General features: G+C 41.9%; 1 protein-coding gene across 6 annotated transcripts in view; it reads left to right on the forward strand.

Moving 5' to 3' along the window:
* The window catches only part of LOC116843894 (neuronal acetylcholine receptor subunit alpha-7-like), a 225,540-nt gene that overhangs the window by 58,819 nt on the left and 142,701 nt on the right, over window positions 1-24,020 (forward strand). The window contains exons 1-2 of one of the 6 annotated variants that reach the window (XM_032814781.1): window positions 782-1,023; window positions 12,528-12,670. The exons of 2 other annotated variants lie outside the window; for them this stretch is intronic. In XM_032814781.1, coding sequence (XP_032670672.1) covers window positions 942-1,023; window positions 12,528-12,670 — 225 coding nt within the window. In that variant the 5' untranslated portion in view covers window positions 782-941. Of the gene's footprint in view, window positions 1-781; window positions 1,024-12,527; window positions 12,671-16,062; window positions 16,153-24,020 lie in introns of those variants that run through there. 3 more of the 6 variants (XM_032814782.1, XM_032814785.1, XM_032814783.1) reach the window with 3 other exon arrangements.

Below are 24,020 nucleotides of genomic sequence, written 5' to 3' on the forward strand. Positions count from 1 at the left end.
ATACATTATATTCGAAGACCGGCATTCCTAGATGTAAATTATTTCAGATCTTTGATTCGGAGCACAATTATAGATTCGCATTTATAGACCGTTATATTCGGTTATTTAGATCAATATTTTTCTTGTGTAAAATAATATAATAAATGTGTATATAAATACAGGTCGACAAATAACCAGATTCATGAAGCTATTATTAGTTTTCAAATAATGACGTGAATGCCGGCTTAAATTTCGACTCGAGTATTTCTGTATCCTCGGTAAGTTTATCAAGTGTTTATCGAATTAAAATCGTGAATATGCATAATAAACGATTCGTGACATACTTGGAAATATATGATGTTTTGCTGTCTCGATGTCCTGGCATTCTGTTTCTGGCTGCATCGTGACAATCCGGATACTCACTTGTGGCACTGACACTGACACTCGCGATACGATGATCGAAGAAACGCGTGTTAATTAACACGAGAACACGACTGAATATCTCAGGAGGCCGACGAAAATGTTGATCACCCGACGAGAATTGTAACGGACTCACCGGCACGTGCTCCGCGTCGTAGCGCGCTCGTCACTCGTCGGCTCGACCCGTAATAACTCGGTTGAAAAAATGTACGCTACGCGCAATAGTATCGAAGCCGCGTAGACACCTCTCCCCACTTCTCCATTGTTCACCGCGCACCGTTGAGCCGCCGAGCGCGAGTAAACAAAACATACCGGTAAGGCGGTTAACATACCTACTCACCTCTGTGCGTCGCGTATGCTCTCGAATGTTCTCATTGCGTCTTGAGCCGGCGAGACGCACAGTACGTGTGCCGGTGAGTTAATTATCATACATTGAGGATTAAAACTTTCCGTTGACTCTTGAAACATTTAATCCGTCGGCATCGCGCTATTTAACACAAATTCTCCGATCGAATCGTATTCTACGCGAGTGCCAGTGTCAGATGCTAGTGTCACGATGGGAACAGCTAAGATGCTGGACGAAGGATGTCGGAACACGGACAGCGATACATCGTATATTTCAAGGTATTTATTTAGCAGGAACTTTCTGTCTTTAACGGACGAATTTACCGAGAATAGGGAAATATTTGAGTCGAAATTTAGACTGGTATTCTTAGTCTGTTATTATCTGATAAATAATTGTAGCTTTATTAATTTACGATTAATCTGTATAACTATACTTATTATCATTTTATACCAGAAACTTTGATCCAAATAGCCAAATAACGAGACATAAATATCAATCTGTAGTCAATTATGTTCTGAATCAAAGATTTTCTATATAAATTACAACTACGAATGCCGGCTTTAAAATATAATGTATATCTTGCAAAAATTGATTTGTTTAAATCCAATAATCAATAGCGAATACGATCTTTTCTATATCTGCTAACACTTGCTTTTACTTCTATCTAGTTTTGTATGAAAATATAAATCTTTATTGATAAACAAATATAAATCTCTATTGATAAACAGCATTATTGGACACGTAACTGTAATCTTTATCTTTACAGCTTCTTTCTTATCAGCTCTTTTAAATTCCATCATATATTCTTCCGTAGCCTATTCATAATCTTATATTATCTTATATTATTTAATTTTATTTTGTATATTATTTAATATTTGCTTATCTTTCACATATTCTATCTGCAACTGAGTAAGTTATCTGCACATAATTAGTATATCATTTATTGACATAAGAAATGAAAATTCAATGCAAATGAAAAGTTAAGATAATTAAACATTAAAAAATACTGAAATGAGTTTTTTTATTAAGACTCAAGATGACTGTAAGTAATTATTTGTTAAATTTTGAGGTTTTTTACATTAACTTTTCAAGTTGGACGGAAATTGCGGAGTTAATGTGGGACGAAAATTTCGACTCGGGAAATATATTAATATAAAAGGAGACTGCGTTGAGAAGTAAGCATATTTTCTAGGCTAATATTTCACTCGTTTCATTTTCTGCAATTGTTCGTGAATTACTTGTTGACTTTCCCGTTGTAAATACGTAGTTACGTATCAAATCCATTTCCTTTTACTTAGTTTCTTTCGTTAAATATTGTGAAGATACCGTGAGAAGGTATCATGTGAGGATTTATATCGTTCGCAAGCTTCCGTATCGTTCGTTCTTCCTTTCGACTTTTAATGAAACGCAGTTCGTTCGAACATCATTGTTCTCGGGTTTCCTTAAACGCAATCGTGAGCTCCGCGATCTCGGCTCGTGCTCGTCTCGGATTCTAAGTGAACTACCTCCCCATTCGCGTATCCATGACATCTCGCGCAAGTCACTCGACTTCGCCATCCGAAGCCGGACTAGCTAGAAATCTACTTTGGAGAACATTCACGTTCCTTAGACGCGATCTCATCGTAGAGAAGCGAAGTCGATCGTGGCGTACACGAGCGTCGGGTGGTAAAGACTCAAGTTTCCTGGCAAGAATTCCGTTCACGAACCACGAACCTAGTTGGAAAGGTGTCCAGAAGTGCCTATGGTTACCGGGGAAATAACCCAAAGAAGAATCCGAATCTTATCGTTTGAAAGAACAAAAAACGAAAATAAAAATCGAAAAGAATCGAATAGAAAAAGGAACAAAATCCGATTCCGATCGTACGAATTATCTCCTGCCAAACATTTTCGTTTTATATATCAAAGTTCTTCAAAAGTTCAACCCTCGGTCTGAAGTAAGTCTTCCCTCTCGATGACACCGAGCGTGATAACATTTGAAACAGGGTGGGATTCTGCCCGGAGAAAATAAGATCCTTCGTTATTTCTGCCTATCTGATAGTATCGCGGTGTAGTCGAGCGTGGCTGGCCAGTTCCCTTCTGATTGCACACATCCGATTGCCGAGGGTGTTGGCTTACAAGAGAATTCACGACTCTCAGAGTGCGGCTCTCTCTCTCTCTCTCTCTCTCTCTCTTTTTCTTAGTGCGCAATCCTCGCGAGTGAGGCAGCTGTCAAGGGTGCGGCGTCAGCGCGGTGCCGAGCAAGAAAAGTTTTTAATCGATTTCGCTCGCGTGGACGTGACTTCCGCTCGGCAACGAGCTCGCGGACCCGCAACCAGTTTAAGTGCACTGGAAAGAGAAATTGACAGTTCGTGCGGAGGCTTTGCGAGCGATTGCATCATGCCAGGGAGGTTTTCTTTAAGTCCGACGGTTTGTCTGAGAAGATTACACAGTTGTTTGTGGAGCGCGTTGGTGTTGTCCTTATAGCTTGGCAGACGACGCTGAAATTGTTGGGGGGTTTCCATCTAAGTTGACCGATTCGATGACGATAATGTAGGCAAATCTATAACGAGTTTATATATACGCGGAGAGAATATAGCTTTTCTCTTTTCTCATTATAAATCAGTTTTATTTTGTTTCTAGTAGTACACAGGAATAGACTGTCAGTAGGACTATCTTGCTGACATACATAGTAAATCTCGCCAGAAAAATTTTTTAATAGCACATTTCGCAGTTTCTGAAATATAAATGGTAATGTATGGTAATGGAAACTAAAAGATAATAAGTTACTGCAGAATATCGACCCATTCTACAAAAAACAAAAAAAATTACAAAATTCCATAGTAACTTTTACCATAAAATTCTGACCGTGTGTGAATTTTAACTTTATCGATCTCACTTAAAACTAAACCACATTCACAGATCATCTAATTTGAGACAAAGATTTAATCTAAGTATAGGGGAACAGATCTATGAGAACTGTATGCAATTTTACACTCTATCGATTTAATTGAAGGGAACGCGACAGCGGAATCGGTATTTATCGCGTGCGAGCGTAAACAAGGCGGGCGAATACGTTCGCAATTAAATGGATTTAATTTTCGTTAATCAAACAATGATCGGGGGTCGCGTGAACGTATCTAACTAATAGATAAGTACGGCACGTGTAATGTCGCGTTTAAAAAGTAATAATCGAATAAATTGCCGGCCACTGCGTCGGTGGCGGGCTGTGTTGAACTGTCGCGTGTCACGTAACGGGCTTTCATTATGTTGCACTTTCGCGACGTCGTGTGACATACGCTATGCCCGATAACGACATGTGTTGACCTATGAATGAGCGGGCCCGTCGATACATACATTTCGTGCGTATATACATTTCGTGCGGGAAAACGCACTCACCGGCACCGAAATTCAATTATCATGGGCTCATTACAGACGCTCGCCAGTAATGAGATGCTAACGCAATCGCGTGAGTTCACCCGACGTCGAATCGGCTTGTGATTTATTAAACGAGCCGGCCGCAATCGCGACAATTAAGCGCGCCGCTGCGACTGGGCGCGATTAATCGACCGCTTAGCTGATGTAGCACTCGAAACAAGGGCGGATTTTGCATCGCGATCGAATCTATTGAACAATTCGGCAATAGCGATGCTCGCTGTCGGATTTTTACGCTCGCCGTTGTTGTCGTACCAAGTTGCACCGCAAATTAGACTCTCTTTCCGTTTCTCTGCCAGTCGATAAGTATTTTAATTGAAAGTCCTATATTCGCATAGTGTAAAAGTACCAATGTCTGGACACGTATCTAATCTTGGACATTCTCATTGCTTGGGTCTTTATAAATACAAATGTTTAATCCTTTAAACAGTGGTTTCATTGTGAGATTACCTAAATACAGTGTTAAATATTTCATAATTTGTAATAAAAGAAGCCATATGTTGCGTTATTTAATATCTCCTGTAGCGTAAATAGATAATTGTATAGATAATTGTCTAAGAAAGAAGTATAAGGTAAAGACTAAAGAACGATTAGGAATAGAAATATTTTATTGCAAAAATAGAAAAAATTAATTTCAAAAAGGAATGATCTCTTGAGTTGTCATTCTAGACATGTGATATAAATATTTTATTAGAATTTCGAAAGTCCTGTGCTTCAAAAGATTAAACTTTAAAAAAAAAAATATATATATATTGAATATATACGTATATTATATGTTGAAAATTTAAATATTTGTTTTTAAAGACCGGAACATAATAAGAATGTCTAGGATTCAATACAGTGGATTGCAAAACGATTTAGACATAATGAGGTTGGGAATTTAACAATTTGTCAAAATTGAAAGTCATTTCTGACGGACTTATACAATTATTGAGAACACTAAATAATATTAATAATAATTAATAATATAATTACTGAGCAGGCCTGTTACATACATATACACACATACACACGTTTGTAATGACTCTCAATTTTGACGGTTTTGAGCTTCTTAGCTTCATAGTGTTTAAATCATTTTGCAATTCACTGTACATTTTCGGGAATTGATACTTTTACCTTAAACACTATTTTTCTTCCCGAGATGACGATTCTTTGCAACGCATGTAGCGCTTGTTGATGTCTCTGTGATAAAACTTGTATATTTATTTACGTTATAAGAGCGTACATATCATAATACTGTTGAAATCTCATATCAATACTTCGAAGTAGGTTCTCCACGGCAAACAAGCAAAAATGTTTATATCGATATATCCTCGCAAACGTTCTTCGGGCACATCTCTGTAGCGAGTTACCTTATCGAATCGCCAACCTAAACACAGAAGACAACGTCGCTATTTTCGACGTGATATTTTCTCCAGTGTTTGCCTGAGCAAAAAATTAAGTATCGAAGCATTTCAGAGTTGTGTCTCGTTTGCGCGCTGTATTCCCCGTGAGTGGGAATACATTCACTTGAAAATAATCGTTTGGACGTCGCGCGAGGAGGAGCTAATAATTTTGTTGCGTGGAAGAATTTAGAGTTCGTTGTTTTCGGATCACGATATTGAAGAGCAAGTTAGCCAGGTTACGATTTCCATTTCTAACGATGACATTGTTGCCGGCGTTTACGCAATATTTGTCTCGCCGCATAATTGGTTGTGACGTTTACTATGACGACCGTAATCCACGTCGGCTGACACAGCTGGGCACCGTGACGACTGCGTCTCGATAGCGAATTTGCGTGTAAACCAACCGCAAAGTCAGACCCGAGCGTCGGGGGGTAAACTCTGCGGGGGCCGTGAAATCACCGGCCGTTGTCATAAGATCGATTCGCGTTGACCCCTTATCTGTTGGGATCGCGATGCACAACGCCCCATTGTGATATTCCAATTATTCGGCACCGCTTCGCGGCGCTCGCCGAGACCCACAATGCCGTTGGTGGAGTCGCGGGCGTTCCGTAGTTGGCGTAGATACTGCGCTTGTGTACATTTGATAACCGAATCGACGCGGTTTCGGTTACCCACGCGAACGATATAATTACTAGCGTGCGCGCGCGGTCGTGACTTACGTTCAGTGAAATAATTCGCCTCGACGGAGCACCGGAAGCTATGTCAATTTTACGGTATATCTCGATAGAATTTGTCGGGAGGGAAATCGCGAATAAGGCGCGTCACGTGTGACACGTAAAAATGTAATGTTCGCGGGAAGTACACGATGACAATAAGTGCATCAGGGCTCTCGTAGACAGTTTTCAGTTTCGAATAGAGGCTGATGTAAAATTCCGCTCTGACGGCGTATCGTGAAAGTGTGCGTTCGAAAATAAAATTGGACTGCATCGCGAAGAAGCGCGTGCGTGCGAAAAAATAAGTCGTGTGCCGTTCCGCGACGTGCCAAATGCGCATTTGCGTGCAGCGAATCAACGTTTGGTCGCATTGTCGAGGATAAAGGATGTAAACTTGGCGCATAGTCGTCTCCACGGATGTTTACTGTACGACCGTCAGTCCGTGAAGTATGACTGCAAAATTGAGGACGTATTTCAATGTATTTGTACGCTCACACACGCTGTTGTTGCGTTCCGGCTCCTTCAAATTCTCCGTGATGCGACGTGCTGCTTGAAATTTTTCAAACGTCACATCTCCGTTGCGCAGAACATTCGAGCGATTAGGTTCAGGATTCCGCACGATCGCGCCGCGACGATGCGTTAATATTGCGCCACGCGAACGTGTCAATATCGCTGTCACTTGTACTCTTCACCGATTGTACATGTAAGCCATACATCAATCGTGCGAACGTGACGAGAATCTAATGAGGAAAGAATTCCTCGGTGTGATTCCGTGATACTTTATTGTCCGCTACCTTGCTGGAGATTTTACGGCGTTGTGTTCAGATTTATGGCAAAAATCCGGCATGAATAAGATACAGGCGTAGCTGTTTTATAGCGTCAGATTTATCTAGTTCTCGCACTCGTTGACGACGTCTCCCGCTCGCAACCTTTCTCCACCGCGGCGTGGATAAAAGTCAATATTCCGGGAGAATTCGTCAAACGACCGTCAAGAACAATGTAAAATAATGGAAAAGGGAAGATTTTTTTTTGCTTTGCGAAGCGTTAAATTTGCATGTGAATTGACTCTCTCGATATTGGCTGTTTGATATACGATCATTTGCAGTAGGCTCCAAACAATGCAGAACGTGTACGTCATTGAATCGTGCAATTTCCGTCGGTTGTCAGGCGTGACATTTCGAAAAATCGTTGCCGTTACCGACTGCCTCAAAATAACAAAAGGGCTTTCGGGCAGAGCCGGGGCTAAATTTTGCAGGCGTTCCCGATTTCCATCGCTCGATTATATGGTAATATATGGCGAGCCGTGTGTAATGGAGCGCTCCGCGAGCAAGTGTAAAATTTTCATGAATGGCGCTGTACTGTGGCAAAGAAATGTTCCCCGAATCCATTTTGCGGATGTGATAACCTTGGCACAGCTTCCGACGTGATCTTTATTTACGTCCCGAGGAATACCGAGTCCTGCACTTACCACAATTCAAATCCTGATAAGAATTGTGTGGAAGTCGGCCATAAGGAGCTTCAGGTTCCACACGCGGGAGTCCGGAATTAATGTTCTCCATGTGGGATTCCCCTGCGCGTGGGTTTTATCGGCGAAACTGTTTGCATAGTCCTTTACAGTCGGAGATAATTCGTCGCTCTCGTTGTTCAGCTGTGTTTGCGCACGCGTTTCGTTCTGTGCAATTATGTCAACTGTCTTGTTCATTTATCGAATTCCACCACCCTCTCTTTAAAGTAGATTTGGTGTATTTTTCACTGAAATGCTATATTTGTAACTGGTTCAGTTAAAAGTATAGTATTGCAATCAGTGGAAACTCATGAAAGGTTCTCACTGAAAGGTTCTTACTGAAAGGCAACTTTCATTATTAGTGCTACTTGCAAACATAGACAGTGTCACCGCATATAAACGTGCGGTTGCGCAAGGTACATGGAAGTCATTAATTTCGTCGCTACAAATGCGGAAAATTAAATTTGGTACAATGTAGAACGAATTTATTGTACTACACAGATTTTGCAGTAAAGTAAGTCTACTGATTAAAATTAGTGAGACGTAAGACGAAGTAGCAAAGTGGAAGTGAAAATCAGTGAATATTCACTGATTATTGAAATATTCCTCTTACTAAATTCGCTCAGGATCATTTTTACTGATTATACTCTGAGAGTATATCTTTTTCTCTCAATCTGCCGCTTGTCACACGATTAAAGCACGCTATTACTTTCCCACTATATTTTTTTTTGATAATCGATAATCTGTAAGCGGATATCGTTATGTAAAAATAGGAGGATTATCGAATGACGATATATAATTTTTTACGTTCTTATTTTCATAAAAAAGAGGATAATGGCGATAATAAGGGGACAAAGTGTTCGGGCACCTTTTTTGGTATTTCCGTGGTTAGATAAAAGTAGGAATATTTAAGATAGTAATCCCCCCGTGACCCCTTTTTGCGGCTGCGTTCAGGATCTACGGTCCCTATTCATGGAAGGCGATACTTTATTCGTCGATGGGGCTTCCCGCGATGATCGTAGCCGGCTGGAATTCATTCCCCGGGGTAAAATCATGCGAATCGCGACGTCCGGGCGTGTCAGCGATTCCTTTCTTTCGTTTCATGCTCGCTCGGCACCGTAAAACCGCCCGTTCTTCGCGATCTTCCGCGAAGAACGCGAAATAAAATGCGCCTCGGGACCGTAACCGCGGAATTCTGTGCGAATAGTCGCGTATGAAACTTAAAGGTCTCACCTCTACTGGAAGATAAAATGTTATCGTTAAGCCGCGTTCCGAACTCAGACGAGGAATGTCCGGGCGTTAGTCAGTTTTAGTCAGGAGATACTCTCTAAGATCTCTTATATTTCTTACTTTGGACTTTAACCCTTTATTTGACAGATCCTAGAAATTGAAGTAAGAAGATTTTTGATTATTTAAATGAAGCAAATGATGTCCCCTGAATGCAGTTATATTATTTTCAAAATGTCATTTTGAAAACATATTTTTTTTTCAACGATTTTTACCATCTAGTGATAAAAATCGAAACTGCTGAGAAACAAGTAGCATAGACAATCAGATTGCTCCAGAACAATAGTGCTAAATAAATGCGTATCCAACCCATAAGAAATTGATGTTACTTGAGATCAATATTACTAAAAAAAGACTTATACTGCAAAATTTCTAGATAAAATCGTAAAACTCGTAACTTGTTCTCGTAAGACTCGTAAGAACTTATGAATAGATCTGCAATTCTACGCGGACCGTATGTCATATGATAACTCGTAAATATCTACGATTTTTTTTTTCGTAAGCTACGACTTTACGATTTTACGATTTACTCGTATATTTGCTTAGAATTGCAGCATTAATATCCCGTATTTCGAGGGAGGAATCGATTTTTTGTCAGTTGATGAAAACAAGATTTTTGCATAATCGCGAAAGGCAGAGTGGAATCTGCGCGATCCTATTCGCGACATACGAAATCGAATTTCCGGTTTCGTCAAAAAATGTAGAAGATTGCGCAAAATTCATTAGCTCACGTCTCAACTCCGGCTGCCTTGGTCGTTTTCTGTTCGATCTGTATGCAATATTGAGAAGAAGTACTCTGCATCTTGATCCTCGTGCTTCTGTCTCACACTCCCGTATTACACTCACAGGTGAAATTCTCGCAGTGTCTCGACAAGGTCTTGACGTTAGATTTGTCCCCCTCCTGCTCTATTCTCTCTTGACTATTCATGAATTCAATTATCCGCTATATTTCCCAAGGATGCCGTATATATAACAGTTTCAGAATTTGGCTTACGCTACGGCGTTTTCATTACATCGCCGGCAAAGATGGCACGATGCCGCGCGGATAACGAGAATTTCTCGAAAGCGTCGGGAAGAAACTAGCGCGTGCATTTTTCATCATTTCGTCGGGATATCGGCGAGATGCCGCCGGTTGCAAGGAAATCTACTCGTATTTGATGTTTCGCGACTTCGAAGACTGGGCATATTGATAAAGACGGGGGGATTCTTGGCAGCTGGACGTAAGAATGTAATTTTCGCGGAAATATATTGAAATTATTGCAACATAATAAAGGTAGTTCACGTAAGTAGTCGTTATTATTTTTGCACGGAACTCCGGCAACATTGCTTTGTGTACGGTGCAATTTGCCGCGGATTTTGTTTACGCGAAAAAGTATGAAAGGAACATAGACGTTATCGTCCTTCGTTATCGCGCTCGTCTGCACAACGAATTTATGCGGCGTGAATGTCTTAGTCATACGTAGTATTTTTTCCTCGTTTGCGGCAACGCATCGCGGCGTTTAAATTCGCATTCTTGCGCCTTTGTCCCGACTTTCGTGGGCGGTGCCGCGATGTAAATGCGTGCGCGGAATGCAAAGTTTATCCGTCCTGCGGTGGGAACGCGCGCGAGGGTGCGCGAATGCTAACGACACGGAGTCGAAGTGCAACGAGCCAGCGCTTTACGGTTGTCGATGAAATTCGGCCGATGAGAATAGAGTTTTGTGTTAATTCTATTGTTTGGGGTATCGCAAATGTCAATGTGTTTTCTCTCGGTTGTAACAGAAATCGAATTGGAAGAAAGCTTTGTTCGTTGCCAAGACGTTTCTACAGCCGGCGGGAACGGAAACTTTTCGTTTAATTCCAACTTGTAGATACGTTTTCACGGAATTTCATCCGGAAACCTGATAATTGCGACAATTAACATCGGAGAAATAGCGAGAGGAAAGTTCGTTAAAATCGCGAATTACATGCAACCCACGTTCAGTAACTGTATATGTTTTGCAACACGTACAAGTGAATACGCGAATTAATTGGATTCACATGGCGATTATATTATGATCGTCACAAATTTCAACGTAAGTAGCTCGGTATTGTTTTTTTCGTACAGTGATTGTCGAAGGATTACCGTTACACTTGTTCGGCTTTAAGTTGCTTCAGCTTCACGGTATCTTACTTCCTGAGATGTCGATAAGTGTCGATAAATTCCTGCCGCAATATGAAACTTTAGTCCAAGTATTAGGTTCTCGATATATCGATGTAGCTATTTACAAAGCTCGAACACTTCGCTAATCTCTGCATTAATCCATAGAATTCATCCTATTATCAGCTAATCTATGAATCATTAGAGAGCGAATTTCAAGTACCGTATCCGAGTGGTTGAGAGAAAGTTTTCATATCATTTCTTCTGCATATACACGTTCCAGACAATAATGAGAAGATTTATCCGTTTCTTAACGTTAAATATTATGCGAATATAAATAAGATTACAGGAGAAAAAGTTTATATCTAATACACTATGAAGTTTAAAAGCGATACAATGTGAGATTAGATATATCTGTTACAAATACGTACGTTATGATGTATAAGTCAATTTTAAACTTACTAGTGCCAACAACAAAATTGTTGGAAAGTTATTAAATTTCACGAACCACAAATTCGCATCTAAGTTGAACAAAACACTTCGTTATCCATGATATAATGGGGCGTATAGACAGAGGGGAAGAGAGAAGGACGGAGAGTGAAGGAGAGAGAAAGAAATTAAAGCTGAACAGTAAGAGAAAATGTGAAAGGATGAGACGAACACAGAGAGGAAAAGCCGTGTAATAAAAACCGGTAGCGTAGTCTAAAGAAAGAAAGAAAGAAAGACAAAAGGAATGATTTATTCACGAAAGATAAACTGCAAGACGTAATGGTAGAAAGCAGGGGTGGAAGGGGTGGAAAAGAGAGACTTACTGAGGGAAAGAGACAGGCAGCAAGCGACGAAGAAATAAGAAAAGAGAAGGAGAGGAAGAGACTCGGAGATAGAGACGAAGACTGAAAGAAAAGGAGACAGAGGAAGAGAGAACACGAAGTTGTGTATTCGCGAAAAGTAGTCCAGAACTTTGGACCAGGGTGGCTATAGGAACGATAGGGTAGGTAGGTAGATGGGGTAGGTCTGGGCTCGCAGCCCTAAGAAGATAAACGTTTCTCAAGCCCCGACAGACGGAGAGACAGAGAGGCAAAGAGGGATAAAGAGAGAAAGAGAGACAGACAGGAAGGAAAAGAGCGAGAAAGAGAGAAAGAAAGAGATAGGAAGGGGGAGAGAGAGAGAGAGAGAGAGAGAGAAGGAGAGAGAGAAGGAGAGAGAGAGAGATAGAGAGATAGATAGTCTTTCCTACGTTATCCCGCTCCCATTTCTTACGTTTTTCCCGAAGCGAGACGATGCGACGTCGACGGGACGAGGGAAATCGTCGTCGTGACGAACTCGCGCGACTTCTGACTGACTACTGATTGTAATTGGGCAGGGCTGGTAAGTGGCGGTTTACACGAGAAGCGGCTGCTGAACGACCTGCTGGACGCGTACAACGTGCTGGAGCGGCCGGTGGGCAACGAGTCTGACCCCCTCGTGCTGAGCTTCGGCCTCACGCTCATGCAAATAATCGACGTCGTAAGTGTGCCCAACTATTTTCCTCAGCTAACTCCACCCGGATCGCTGTCACGCCGATTCTCTTACGGGCCTTCGGCGTTCAGCTTTCGGAGACTCGTCTCGCGTGTCCCCTATAGATAGATACATTTAACCTAATTTTTTCTTCCCTATTACAGTATATGCTTGACATTTTCACCGATGCGATACGTATCGGGAATTTGAATCAGCCGCTTGACCACGTCAAGCGTAATTCTGAGTTCGCTAAAATAATATATCGAGAATAGAAATAGAAAGGAAGAAGGAAGGAAAGACTGAATATTTATCGCTTCCTTCATGAAAAATAGAAAATTGTGTCTAATGTAATTTTTAGATACGGAGGCTTCGCGATTTCAAGTAATTTGTTTGTCGCGATTAAAAATAATTAAATCCGATATAGATTGTCTTACACGAGAAAAAAGTTTCATCATTGCCGCGATGGAAAAGTTTAGAACATTGCGTCGGTAACTATATCACTCTGTCTCTTCGTTCTCGTAGAATCTGCTGAGAAATTACGCGATTCATTAAATATATATCCTATGCATGATAAACTTACGCACATACATGCTAATATACGTTCTTTGAAATATGTTCACGTTAGAAGTGACTTCTAAGTGAACAAAGTGCAATCACCGATATCGCGTAACGATTCGCGAACGTATGCGTGTCGTTGTAACACATCGCTCTCACCGGCGGGCAAAAGTGCCTGCGAATTCCAAAGTTGCAGCCCCAAGTTGGCCGCAAATGAATCGCGCGCACCGATCAACGTCGTGGATCGGCGTTCGTCCTCTGCTCGAATTCCGTAGACGCTATAAATTAGAGTAAATAGCATCGCAGATTGATCTCTTGGAAAATCGCTAGGCTCAATCGCTCGTGTCAACGACACAGTCATACCATTACGTGATGAGTGACAAATTTGCTTACAGTTAAATCTTCTCTTTGCCTGAAATTATGCTTTCATAATCGGTCGTAGAAACAAGGACGACTAATTTCGCGATATTTTATGCAGCGCACGTCACGGACGTAATATACGTAATGCTTTGCGAAATTATCAGTCCATTCCTCTTGCGTCGTTTCTCTCTCTCTTTCTCTTTGCCACGCTTTTTGCCGTACAATATACTCGTTTAACGAGCATTTCGCTCACTAACACGGAACGAATCACTATCCCTTTCGTTCATCTCTCCATTTCCGGGCTTCGCGCTGATTCGCGGTAGCGAGGGGTCAAACGACGGAGTTAAAGCACGACTTCCCCCCAAAGAGACAACGACCTAGTCCCGTCTCGCGCGCGAAACAGGAAGCTTTTAATTTCCGAAATCCGTATTGTCGGCTGGCGCCGTGTCGGCCAGTTTCCATACACCACTCCCCCTCGACTATCGTTCCCCTTTTCGCTCGCTGAGAGGCAATATCGTTGGTTTCGCGGTACACGCGTGGCCCCGAATATAAATAGCGTGTGCGCGTATATACGAGCATATACCCCGCTATGCACCCCACGCGCCTTGCACCGCCGTTTATCTTCGACGTTGCGCCCCGCAATTTTCGACGCAGCGCCGGGGGATGCGCGATAAACTACCGCGAGAGGAGGATATCGAGTGGCAAGGCTTCGCAGAAATGCATCATACGAACGTGTCACGGTGATCGCAGCGGATCTAATAATCGACTTCCGGCACTGGTATTCGCGGATTATGTTGAAGTTATCTGTTACAAGGCTCAGAAATTATCATTGCCTAGTCGTCGATACGTTCTATCAAGGAAATTCTTTCGTGCTTAGAATTTTCTTCTTTGTGAAATTAGAAACTATATTATTATGCCCTGAATAAATTTTGTTTGAGCACCAAACAATTTTAGATATCACGCAATTATTAGCGAGCTTGCAAAATAATTCGTCAAATTTTTGGACATATTTGTTATAACAATAATGTAGTCAAGTGTATCTGCCATTTTTCGACACTTTCTGTCAGCTTTTGCGTAATTATCCGATACCGCGTCTGTAAAATAACTCGTCTTCTTTGCGAGCCCTTAATGTTTGTCAGATCGTCGAAGTAGTCTTAATTACCCGATCTGTTCGTCAGTATCGCGCCGTGTATCTCATATTATCGATGCAGGTAGTTATCAGAAGCCGTTTAGAATCGCCGCACGTTTGTGCGCCTCGATAGCATGGTGTGGCAATTATTAAAATACGTAATATCCTTATGTGATTCAAGAGACACTGGCATCGTGGAATACAAAGTAGCTTGAGACTCCAATAACTTCGGTATATCCGTGATACAAGAATGCAAGATATCTATCTTCCGCGCGCTGAAAGATAAAAGTTCGTGCAGTTAGTCGTTTTAGAAACTGTTGTCGACAAGGGCGAAGAAAATTAGCGACGCGTCGAAATATTTCAATATGATTAATTCGACATTATCAATTCATCGTGTATTCGCGTTTATTATTCGTAATAGCATCTATAACAATCGAGACATCTGATGTAGAGCGTGCGTCATTCGTATGTATTGAATTTGTAGGTCAAGCTAAACGTATGTTTACGTAAATCGCCGCCCGTTGAAATCAACCGTTGTCGTGCCGTATTCAGGTATATTTTCAATCATCTATTACAAAATTTTTCCCTTTAATCAGCGAGATTATTTAATATCTATTCGTGTCGTCAAGAGTGCGATATAATCAATCTCGTCGATACTGCTCACATCAATGTCTACCATTTTTAACATTATGTTCAGCTGTTACGACAGCTCTTTGACACTTTTTTCTTCAATCTCTCGAGAGCAACCTGGTTTTTAATCTAACTTTAGCCCGGCTCAGTTTAGACTTGCATACAGTTTTTAGCTTAACTTATTTTAATTTGGTTTAACGCAATTTACGTCAGTCATCTGTCCAATCGAGTTTCGCGAAGTTTGATGACGCGTTAGTATCGCGTAACGCAGAAATTAGAAGTCACCGCATATCCCGCAAACTTCTCCCTTTTGACATTCTTTCGTGCTCGAAAATGGAAAAAGAAAAAAAATGAAAAAAAGACGAGAACTGCGAAAGGGATCATTAAATCGCGGTTTAAATTCAAAGTTATCGGGATTGCGCGTCTACAAATCAGCTCGTATGTCCGTGCTGCACGTACCGCATCTAGATTGTACGTCGCTGCATGTACCTTGCTGCCATCTGCACCCCGTGCACTCATGCACACGTGTCACTGTCTATCGCTTCTGCACGCTTCGACATTCGTATATACCGTCGCGATCGCCGCGTATATCTATATAGCCTGGCCGAATGAAAAATGGATGTGCGAGATTGCAACTTATTCGGGATACCCGACCGAGTTGCGCATACAACACACACACACATACACGCACGCACACGCTGGGATAAGTATCGCGTGTAATGCGTGATCTAACGACCCGTTTATGAAATGTAGGTTCATTTCGTGCGGGTCTGCGGCCAGCGTGGAGGTGCGGTGCGTCTTAAGCATCTCATTGTTGGTGAGTAGGTCTTATAGCAAAATTCCGTTGAGAGTAAAATCCGCTTGAAATAGAGCGAGCAATGAGATTCTACCCTGCAACTACTCGCCTGAAGCTATATCCGCGGAGAACGATCTCCACAAGTATTTCCCTCGAGTCGCGCGATACGTATCTATCTTTTGCGGTATACTAAGAGGTATTTGTGAAAAAAGAATAGAAATATAATCAAAGTAAAGGAAGTTTTACATTTCTATATTTTCGGACGATTACGCTTGTAGCTTTACGATAAAATGTCTATATACAGAAATGTCTGCTTTTATATTATTATCCTGATATAGCTGAATACCGTATTTAGTTTAGAAAAGGTATGTCAGCTTTTTTATGGTGAGAAAAATACTTTAGATCCCGCACATGCATGTCCATACCGCTGTGTGTAATGGTACACACTCCGGCTTTATTTTCAAACAATCAATAAGATCGTTTTAATGTCATCGCACAGTGGACTAAGCACGCGACGTGTTATTCTACGTTCGTCATTCTCTAATCCGTAAAGTAGGAAAAGGCGCGGCGATTTATTTTCTTTTTTTTTTCATAAAGATTGAGATCTCTTACGTACACACGTCACCGGATGTAAAAACGTTACCACCGATAAATGAAAACGCGTGTAAAAAGCGCAAATATAGAACTATAACTATGGAGATGTCGCTTATCGGAATCATTTTCAGACGAATATTGGCGGAATCGACTTTTCGTGCAGATAACTCGTTTCTTTCGTGACACAGTGTCTGTTATAAAATTTTTGTCCCGTTTTTATAATTATACTCGTGAATATCTATCAATTACCTGCATTTGGTGTGTGCTGAAATCCATGTGTTAGAAGAATAAAAATCGATCTTCCGCGAGAAGTTTGTAAAGTTTACAAAATTCAGTGTGCAACTCACAGCTCGTTCTCGTAATTGCGACGATACGAATACATCAAAGCCTATTATCCGGAACTTTCATCCATTTGTATTTGCTCGTGCGTTAAGTACGCTCTGTCTTTCATAAATGCGTCTACATTGAGAGAAAAAATGATTGATCTAAGTAATATTAATTAAAATGATTGATCTAAGTAATATTATAGTTATTTTTAGCACTAATATTTTTTGCTTGTTTTAATAGGAAAATGGTAATAGCAACATGAATATAAGCTTATTATCGTTAACATTAACTAAATTTTAATGAAAAAATGACTTTGTTGACCATAATTTATAGTAATTATTTCTCTATAATTATAGTTAATAGTGCAAATACAAAACGTTTTTCTCTCGGTGTATGCGCGAAATTCTTCCGCGAGATGAAGACAGATAGATTACTCACTTTCGCAGCGTTTTCTGACGACGCTTAAATTATGAACAATTTCGCTCCTGGAACCGGTACCGCTAACTCCTCTCCTCCTCACCCGTAGGGGTAAGTTTCAATAGTGTTCCGCAGTAGAATAGTACTTAGTCCGGAGATTAGCCGAGTTTCGGAGCTCACTCGCAATGGCACCGACTATCTCGTTTCTTCGGGGGCGAGCGTGCACGTGCGCACCGACGACAACGACAACGACGTTTCTCGCGGCACGACGGGAGGGAAGGAAACTTGCAGCGTTATCGTCAATGCGCGCAATATATTTAGGCACACGCTCCCTCAGGGCCGCTTCCCTTATCTCGCGTTGAGTTTGTCTTGTAGATAAGTGTAGCTTAACAAATCGGCTGCGGGGTGGTAGACGCCAGAGACCCGGGCGCGAAAATAACTAGCTGTAGTCGCGCGCGATTTGTAGAGTCTCGCAAAGCGTCGTAATCTATTACCGGACGACCTTATGACTCTCGATTTTTCTTTCTCACCTCGGCCGAAAGCGCGAGGAGGCACGACTCGGACGGTTGAACTCGGACGTATCGCGAACAACAGCGAGATGAGTATAGGATGGTTCGCGACTGTCGTATGGAACGTTGGGGATTCCGTGCAATTAGCGAAAAGTAACCCGAAGCAATTGTTCACGTTATATTCGTGAACGGGCGCGAAATTGAAGGAGGTAGCAGAAAAGAAAAGAAAGCTCGATCCTTTCAATTCTTTTTCTATCTCTGCTTACATATATATACATAGAACTTACTAGCTTCACGATAATGAACCGTCTTTTTTTTCATCAAGCCGTTCCTTACAATTTAAGCCTGAGCTCAAACAAGTGATCTGAGCCGCGGTATCGACAATAACACGAAGCCTTGCTCGGATCGAATTGGAAATGGAGACGGAACGCGAACGACTTTCGCGACGTAGTGGTGGAAACATGCTTTCGCGGCGATACGATCGGCTCTTCTTGTTTATTCCGCAGCGTACGATGTTGGATTGAATTTTACTTTAAAATAATGATTTCTCTTTATTGAATCCGCGAAGGTCTGTGACTTCTTTTTTGCAACCGCGGATTCGGAATTGCACAATTGCACGCGGTACGGCTTCTTATCGCTGGAAATGCGGTTTCCGTAGGCTTCTCATTAGCATAACCGCCCCGCAATATTTCGATATCAAGAAAATGTTATTTCAAGGCAGGGGCAAGGGAGGATTAAAACGCTCGGCGAGTTTTAATTTCGCACGGGACGATATCTCGCTCGCGCATTGTCGCCGACGCGTTTTGAAGGATCGCGTCGTCGCGATTCTCGGCTTGGCTCGCTTCGCGCCAATTCACTCGCGGTGTAGCGTAAGTTTCTTCCCGTTTGTCGTAATTACACCCGCTGAACAGCGGGAGCGTATCACGTAACCGCGAGATTGCACATGCGTTAAACACAGATGCGATTCGCGTCTGTTATTACGACAGATCCAGATTCCGCGGCACGTTCTCGCATTAATATCGCCATGCGCTTGTGTCGCGCGCAGCACTCAAACTGGCGCATTCTTCGCTTGCCGAAGTGCTCCCGCAGTACCGTCGCAATCGATTATACTTTGCCAGATGATTCTCGCTGCGACTGCGATCTAAATTACGGCGCTTCCGCGCGCGCGCTCGCTCGCCCGCGAACACGTTCAAGTATGCTACATTTGCTCACGTCTACGCGGAACTTTATTCCCGTTCACGTAGTTTATTTTCCACGCATGTATCTCGTTCTCGATTAAAAATTTCGGGACGAGCCGTTTGTGTTGACAAATCGCGAGGGACCACAGCGACCGGGCATCCTCAAGATCGGCGTGTTTCCAGTCGATCAGGTGTGCCTCGTTTCCGTCGTTTCACGGCTGTTCCACTGCGGAGAACGCGTTGTCATAAAATTTCGTAAATTGCGGAACAATGTTTTAGTCGCTCCGGCCCACACGTTAGGAAAATTTATCGTAAAGTTACAAGCGTAATTGTTTGAAAGTGCAGAATCATGCATTGCAATATTATACATCCTGCATTTTATTATATGCAGTATTATTTATAGCTACGCGATATATCGATCTTCTCACCGTTTGTTGCGCGTACATGTGTGCGTGCGCGTGCACGATAAATCTCTAACGGGCATAAAAATTGTTTTGTCGGATAATCCAGATCGATTTTTGCATGACCTTTGACCCACTTTCGACTGCGGTTCTAAATTATGAATGCCTTACAATTTCGCGTCACGTGCTAAACAAACGTGGAATAATACATCGGCAGTGAGTGGGTGTGTATTTGGGTGTGTACACCCGTTCCTCTCCGAATTCGGCACGCAAAGTTAAATTAAAAAACAAGATTAGGAAGAAAGAGATCTGCATTTACTTCTGCTTGGAAATTTGAGGCAAGTGAACAATTATCATCCTTGACGTGCAATCACGAGTCAGTGTGTGAAATCGGCATTGTATTTTACGTATACTGAGAGAAAAATTTTATTAAACTCAACAAATATTTCTTTGATGGGTGCCATTAACATATTTACTTAAATCTACATTCTCTTTATTTAAATCAAATATTATTTATCTGATTTAAATAAAGAGAATGTAGATTTAAGTAAATATGTTAATGACACCCATCAAAGAAACATTTGTTGATTTTAATATAATTTTTCTCTTAGTGTAAAAATCTTGTTCGTGAGTAACAGGGCCGTTACTTCGTCTTAGCAAGTGGCGGTAATTGTAGATGTCCCGCAAGTCGCGTTTTTACTCAATATAATTATATTTGTCTATTTCTGAAAAAGGTGTCAATCATCAAGCGGTATGTGGCTTTCGAAGCGAACATGTAACAGGATAAATTAGCGCTCGAAAACGTCCGATGTACAATCTCTAAGTATTTCGGATATAGGGTGAAGTACGTGCAAGGAATAATACTTTGGAGATTTGCGTAAAAACCATTGGTCTTGTTGCTTCTGGTGCGCGTCGGCTCTCACAAATGGCATGGTATTAGTAGCTTCCTCGTGAATAATTCATGAAGCAAGATAAAAATAATGACGCAAGGAGACAACTGTAATTTACGGAGATATAAATCGTATTTCTTTTGCTAACTAAATAATCAGAAAGTGTCATCGCCTTGACGATTGCCTTGAAATTCGCGACGAGCTTTTATGGGAATAAGTTCGCCGCGAAACTCGGGGCTCGATGTAACGACGATTTTATTGGATCAGCGAAAAAGTTGGCTTTTATTTTCGAGTAAAATTTGATTGACTTACATTCAATGGAAACGAATTCTTTGTCAACTAATGTAATGTCTTTGTGTGGGATCTTTCGCTATTGTTTCGGCGACATTCCTATTTTATCGTAAAAGATGATCGGTTTACCGTTGAAAGAGGCGGAAAATCGAAGCAAGCTGTTACACTGACTCAATACGTGTTATTAAATTCAAAGATCAGACTGAGGTCAGTTACTGCCATAAGCTCACCGTTAATTAATGTTTTCGTTCAAACAGTTCGCATACATTAAAACGCTATTCGTTTGTCGTTCGCAGCCTCGTAAGTTTTTCACCGGTCGGCGGCGAATTTCGCGGCAGTTCGTTCCGATTGATCAAATTCCTCGTCGTAATTTGGATGGTCGCGGAGAGTGCTTAATTAAAATAATTTCCAAAGTCCATCACGTCCGCGCGGCATAGTTTATCAAGTTAAAGCGTTTTCCGCCATCCATTTTCTGCCAGTACTTCTTCTTGCTTCCGTGGAATTTCAAAGTTAGCGGCAAAAATGAGGTCTCGCGGCCGCGGTACTCCGTGTCGGAAATGGGGTGATAGTCTTTCGACTCTTGAGCCTCGTGTACCCAATGTGTATGCGTTTCCGCCCTGACATGCGGAAAACACTTTCAAGCGTCTCGTGTTTTTTGTAATTCGAGCGTCTCGGTAAAACTTTTTGTCGCTTATTCCGAATCGCTCGTTACTCGTGCTTTGCCGGCTGATGTCGATTCGGAAGTAGGAAATGAGAATAATTTGCATTACTTTAAGTCTTCGTCATTGCCAAACATTATCCACTTGGGTCGTTTTTTAGACTTACCTTATAGTTACTTTTAGAGTTCCGTCGTAAGTTTAAGGCAGAGAGAAGGAAGTAATTTTAAAAAATGACTCGCACTGAGTGAAAAATGGACGATATGTCCAAACGCGTCCAGTTGCGGCTCTTCCGTTCTCATACGTCAGAGCGACTGCGCGATAAATTTGCGTAACAACTGCTACTTTTCAAACCGGTCGCAACTCTCTCTGTGGAAAATATTAAGACAGATAAGTCGATATTACGTTAACTGATCATAATGCCGAGCAGGTTAGCGCGCTTAGTAGATAGTTCGAGTAATTGAAGCCAGCCTAACCGATTGGCTCGGGGAGATTCAGGGGAATTTAAGGGACGAAGGGCTAATATCCTCAAGGGCATCGGGGTTAAAACGTTCGGCGAAATAGGCTACGGGAAAGACTGCCAAAAAGGGTCTCGCGATCTGTAAATCCTTCCTTAAGCCAAGATGTGCTAAACGCGATTTCGCCGGAATAAAGGAGAGTGGCCCGATGGAATTTGCATAGCTGGTGTGCAGATTTGCATGCGCATATTGCACTACCCAGATATTCCGGATAACAAATACGACGTGCATCAAAGATGGGATTTCTACAAGAGAAAGACAGAGATTATCTTCCGAAAAAGTAATAAGTTCCGAAAAAATTTCATTCGTTGTCACACAGAATTATAAGATATTCCAGCTTGTGTAAAATCTCGAAAAATTGTTAATACTATTGTACAATTTTAACTTCAATAGAAAGATGTTATATGTCTAATAACGCTCAATCTTACGAATGTTGCAAATGTTACTTCAATTATTCATTAACCTGGTGACGTTCTTTTACATATGACGACGTCTTTGAAGTCATGTACAGATTAGATAATATTATCGCGCGGTAGACACGACTCGGAACCTTCTTCGTTGCGCGGTTCTCATTCGTTTTCTCCACGTGCTGTATTCAAAATCGAGTAGAAGTCGCGCGCTTTCTGCGAGTGCACGTGCCGCAATTGGATTTCGCACACGGCGAGATGCAATTCGCAAGTGGAAGAAAGCCGGCTAATGGGGTCGGGATGATGGCGAGAAGGAGCCGCGGGGTTTCCGTTGATTCTCGCTGCCCCTCTCTCCTTTCTTCTTCCCCTTCTCTCTCTCTCTCTCTCTCTCTCTCTCTCTCTCTCTCTCTCTCTCTCTCTCTCTTTCCCTCTCTCTCTCTCTCTCGCATTCTCAATTCGCCTCGTTGTCGTTTCCGCGGTGGTTGCGAACGTGCGCGCGAATGACGCATAGCGTCAAGGATGCGCCGGAGGCTGTAAACTGTGTTTGTTCATCGTGGAAATGCGCAGCGCGTGAGCCGGCTGCGCCGCATTATCGTTCACTGTGCACCATATCGTGTACCGCGAAAAGTTTCCCGCTCGTACGTTAAATTAACCGTCTGCGCGTGTAATTTGTCACTATGCAACGGCGTGCTCGGACAATCGCGAGCAAGATAAATGAACGATCAAGATGGAGTCACGTATATTATCACGTTTGCGTTGGTCGCGTTGTTTTCTCGAATAAAACTGCTTGTCGCAATATATGCGAATAATTAAAAACGACGCGTTTGACTCGAGAATACTCGACGTGTGCTGAGGTGTTGGGAAAAAAATTCATAGTCGCTCGAGTATTTATCGTACACGAGGGAAATATTGTAGCAAGAATTACATTAACATTATATTTCTCTTTACAATCTTTTGTAAAACTGGATTGCACCGAAATTGTAATATAAATTACTATAAAAAAGTAAATTTGACGATTCACCTGGTATACGATATAAAAAAAAAATTTTCAGGTAATTACAATAATTTTGCAGTAAAAAGTCTAATGGGTAGTAAATCATAATTCTGTATGGCCCAAGATTGGAAAAGTTTCGTTGCAATTTTTATTGCAATATTTTCCCCGTGTACGAACGATACATCCGTGTCGCGCTCCTCAACATCTCTTGACCCCGAGTAAATAAAGTGACAAAGGACTAACGGCAGAAGCAGCGAGAGGGTGGGCAAAGATGGACCGGGGAAATGTATTGCTACACTTGGGGCACCGTCCGTCTTTCACGCCGGAAATTTCGGAAAGTGCACCGTCGGAAATTGAAATGGCGCGCGCGGATCATTGTCTGTTCCTACAGACGAATCGTTGGCTGCGCCGAGTTTATGATACGGGTCGCTCGTAAATGCGCTACGTGCTAGACGATATTGCCTTCGTCGCTAAAACGGAAGTGCCCGGCCACGCCGTTATTTCGCCGTGGAAAATGACGAAACATCCGGCGGCGCGAAAGCCCGATTACTCAACCCTTTCTCCGCGATGCGCAACCGTCGCTCGGTAACAGCTGCACCGAATCTACTCGCTGCGTGCAATTTTCGCGACCATATAACACCAGACTACGAGGAAAATCTTGTTATTTGTGCTCGAGGGAAAAATCTATTTTTACACATGGAGTTAAG

This window comes from Odontomachus brunneus, unplaced genomic scaffold, assembly GCF_010583005.1.
Source record: "Odontomachus brunneus isolate Ranch 3 - 2012 unplaced genomic scaffold, Obru_v1 Obru_scaffold_036, whole genome shotgun sequence".
Classification (NCBI taxonomy): Eukaryota; Metazoa; Arthropoda; class Insecta; order Hymenoptera; family Formicidae; genus Odontomachus; species Odontomachus brunneus.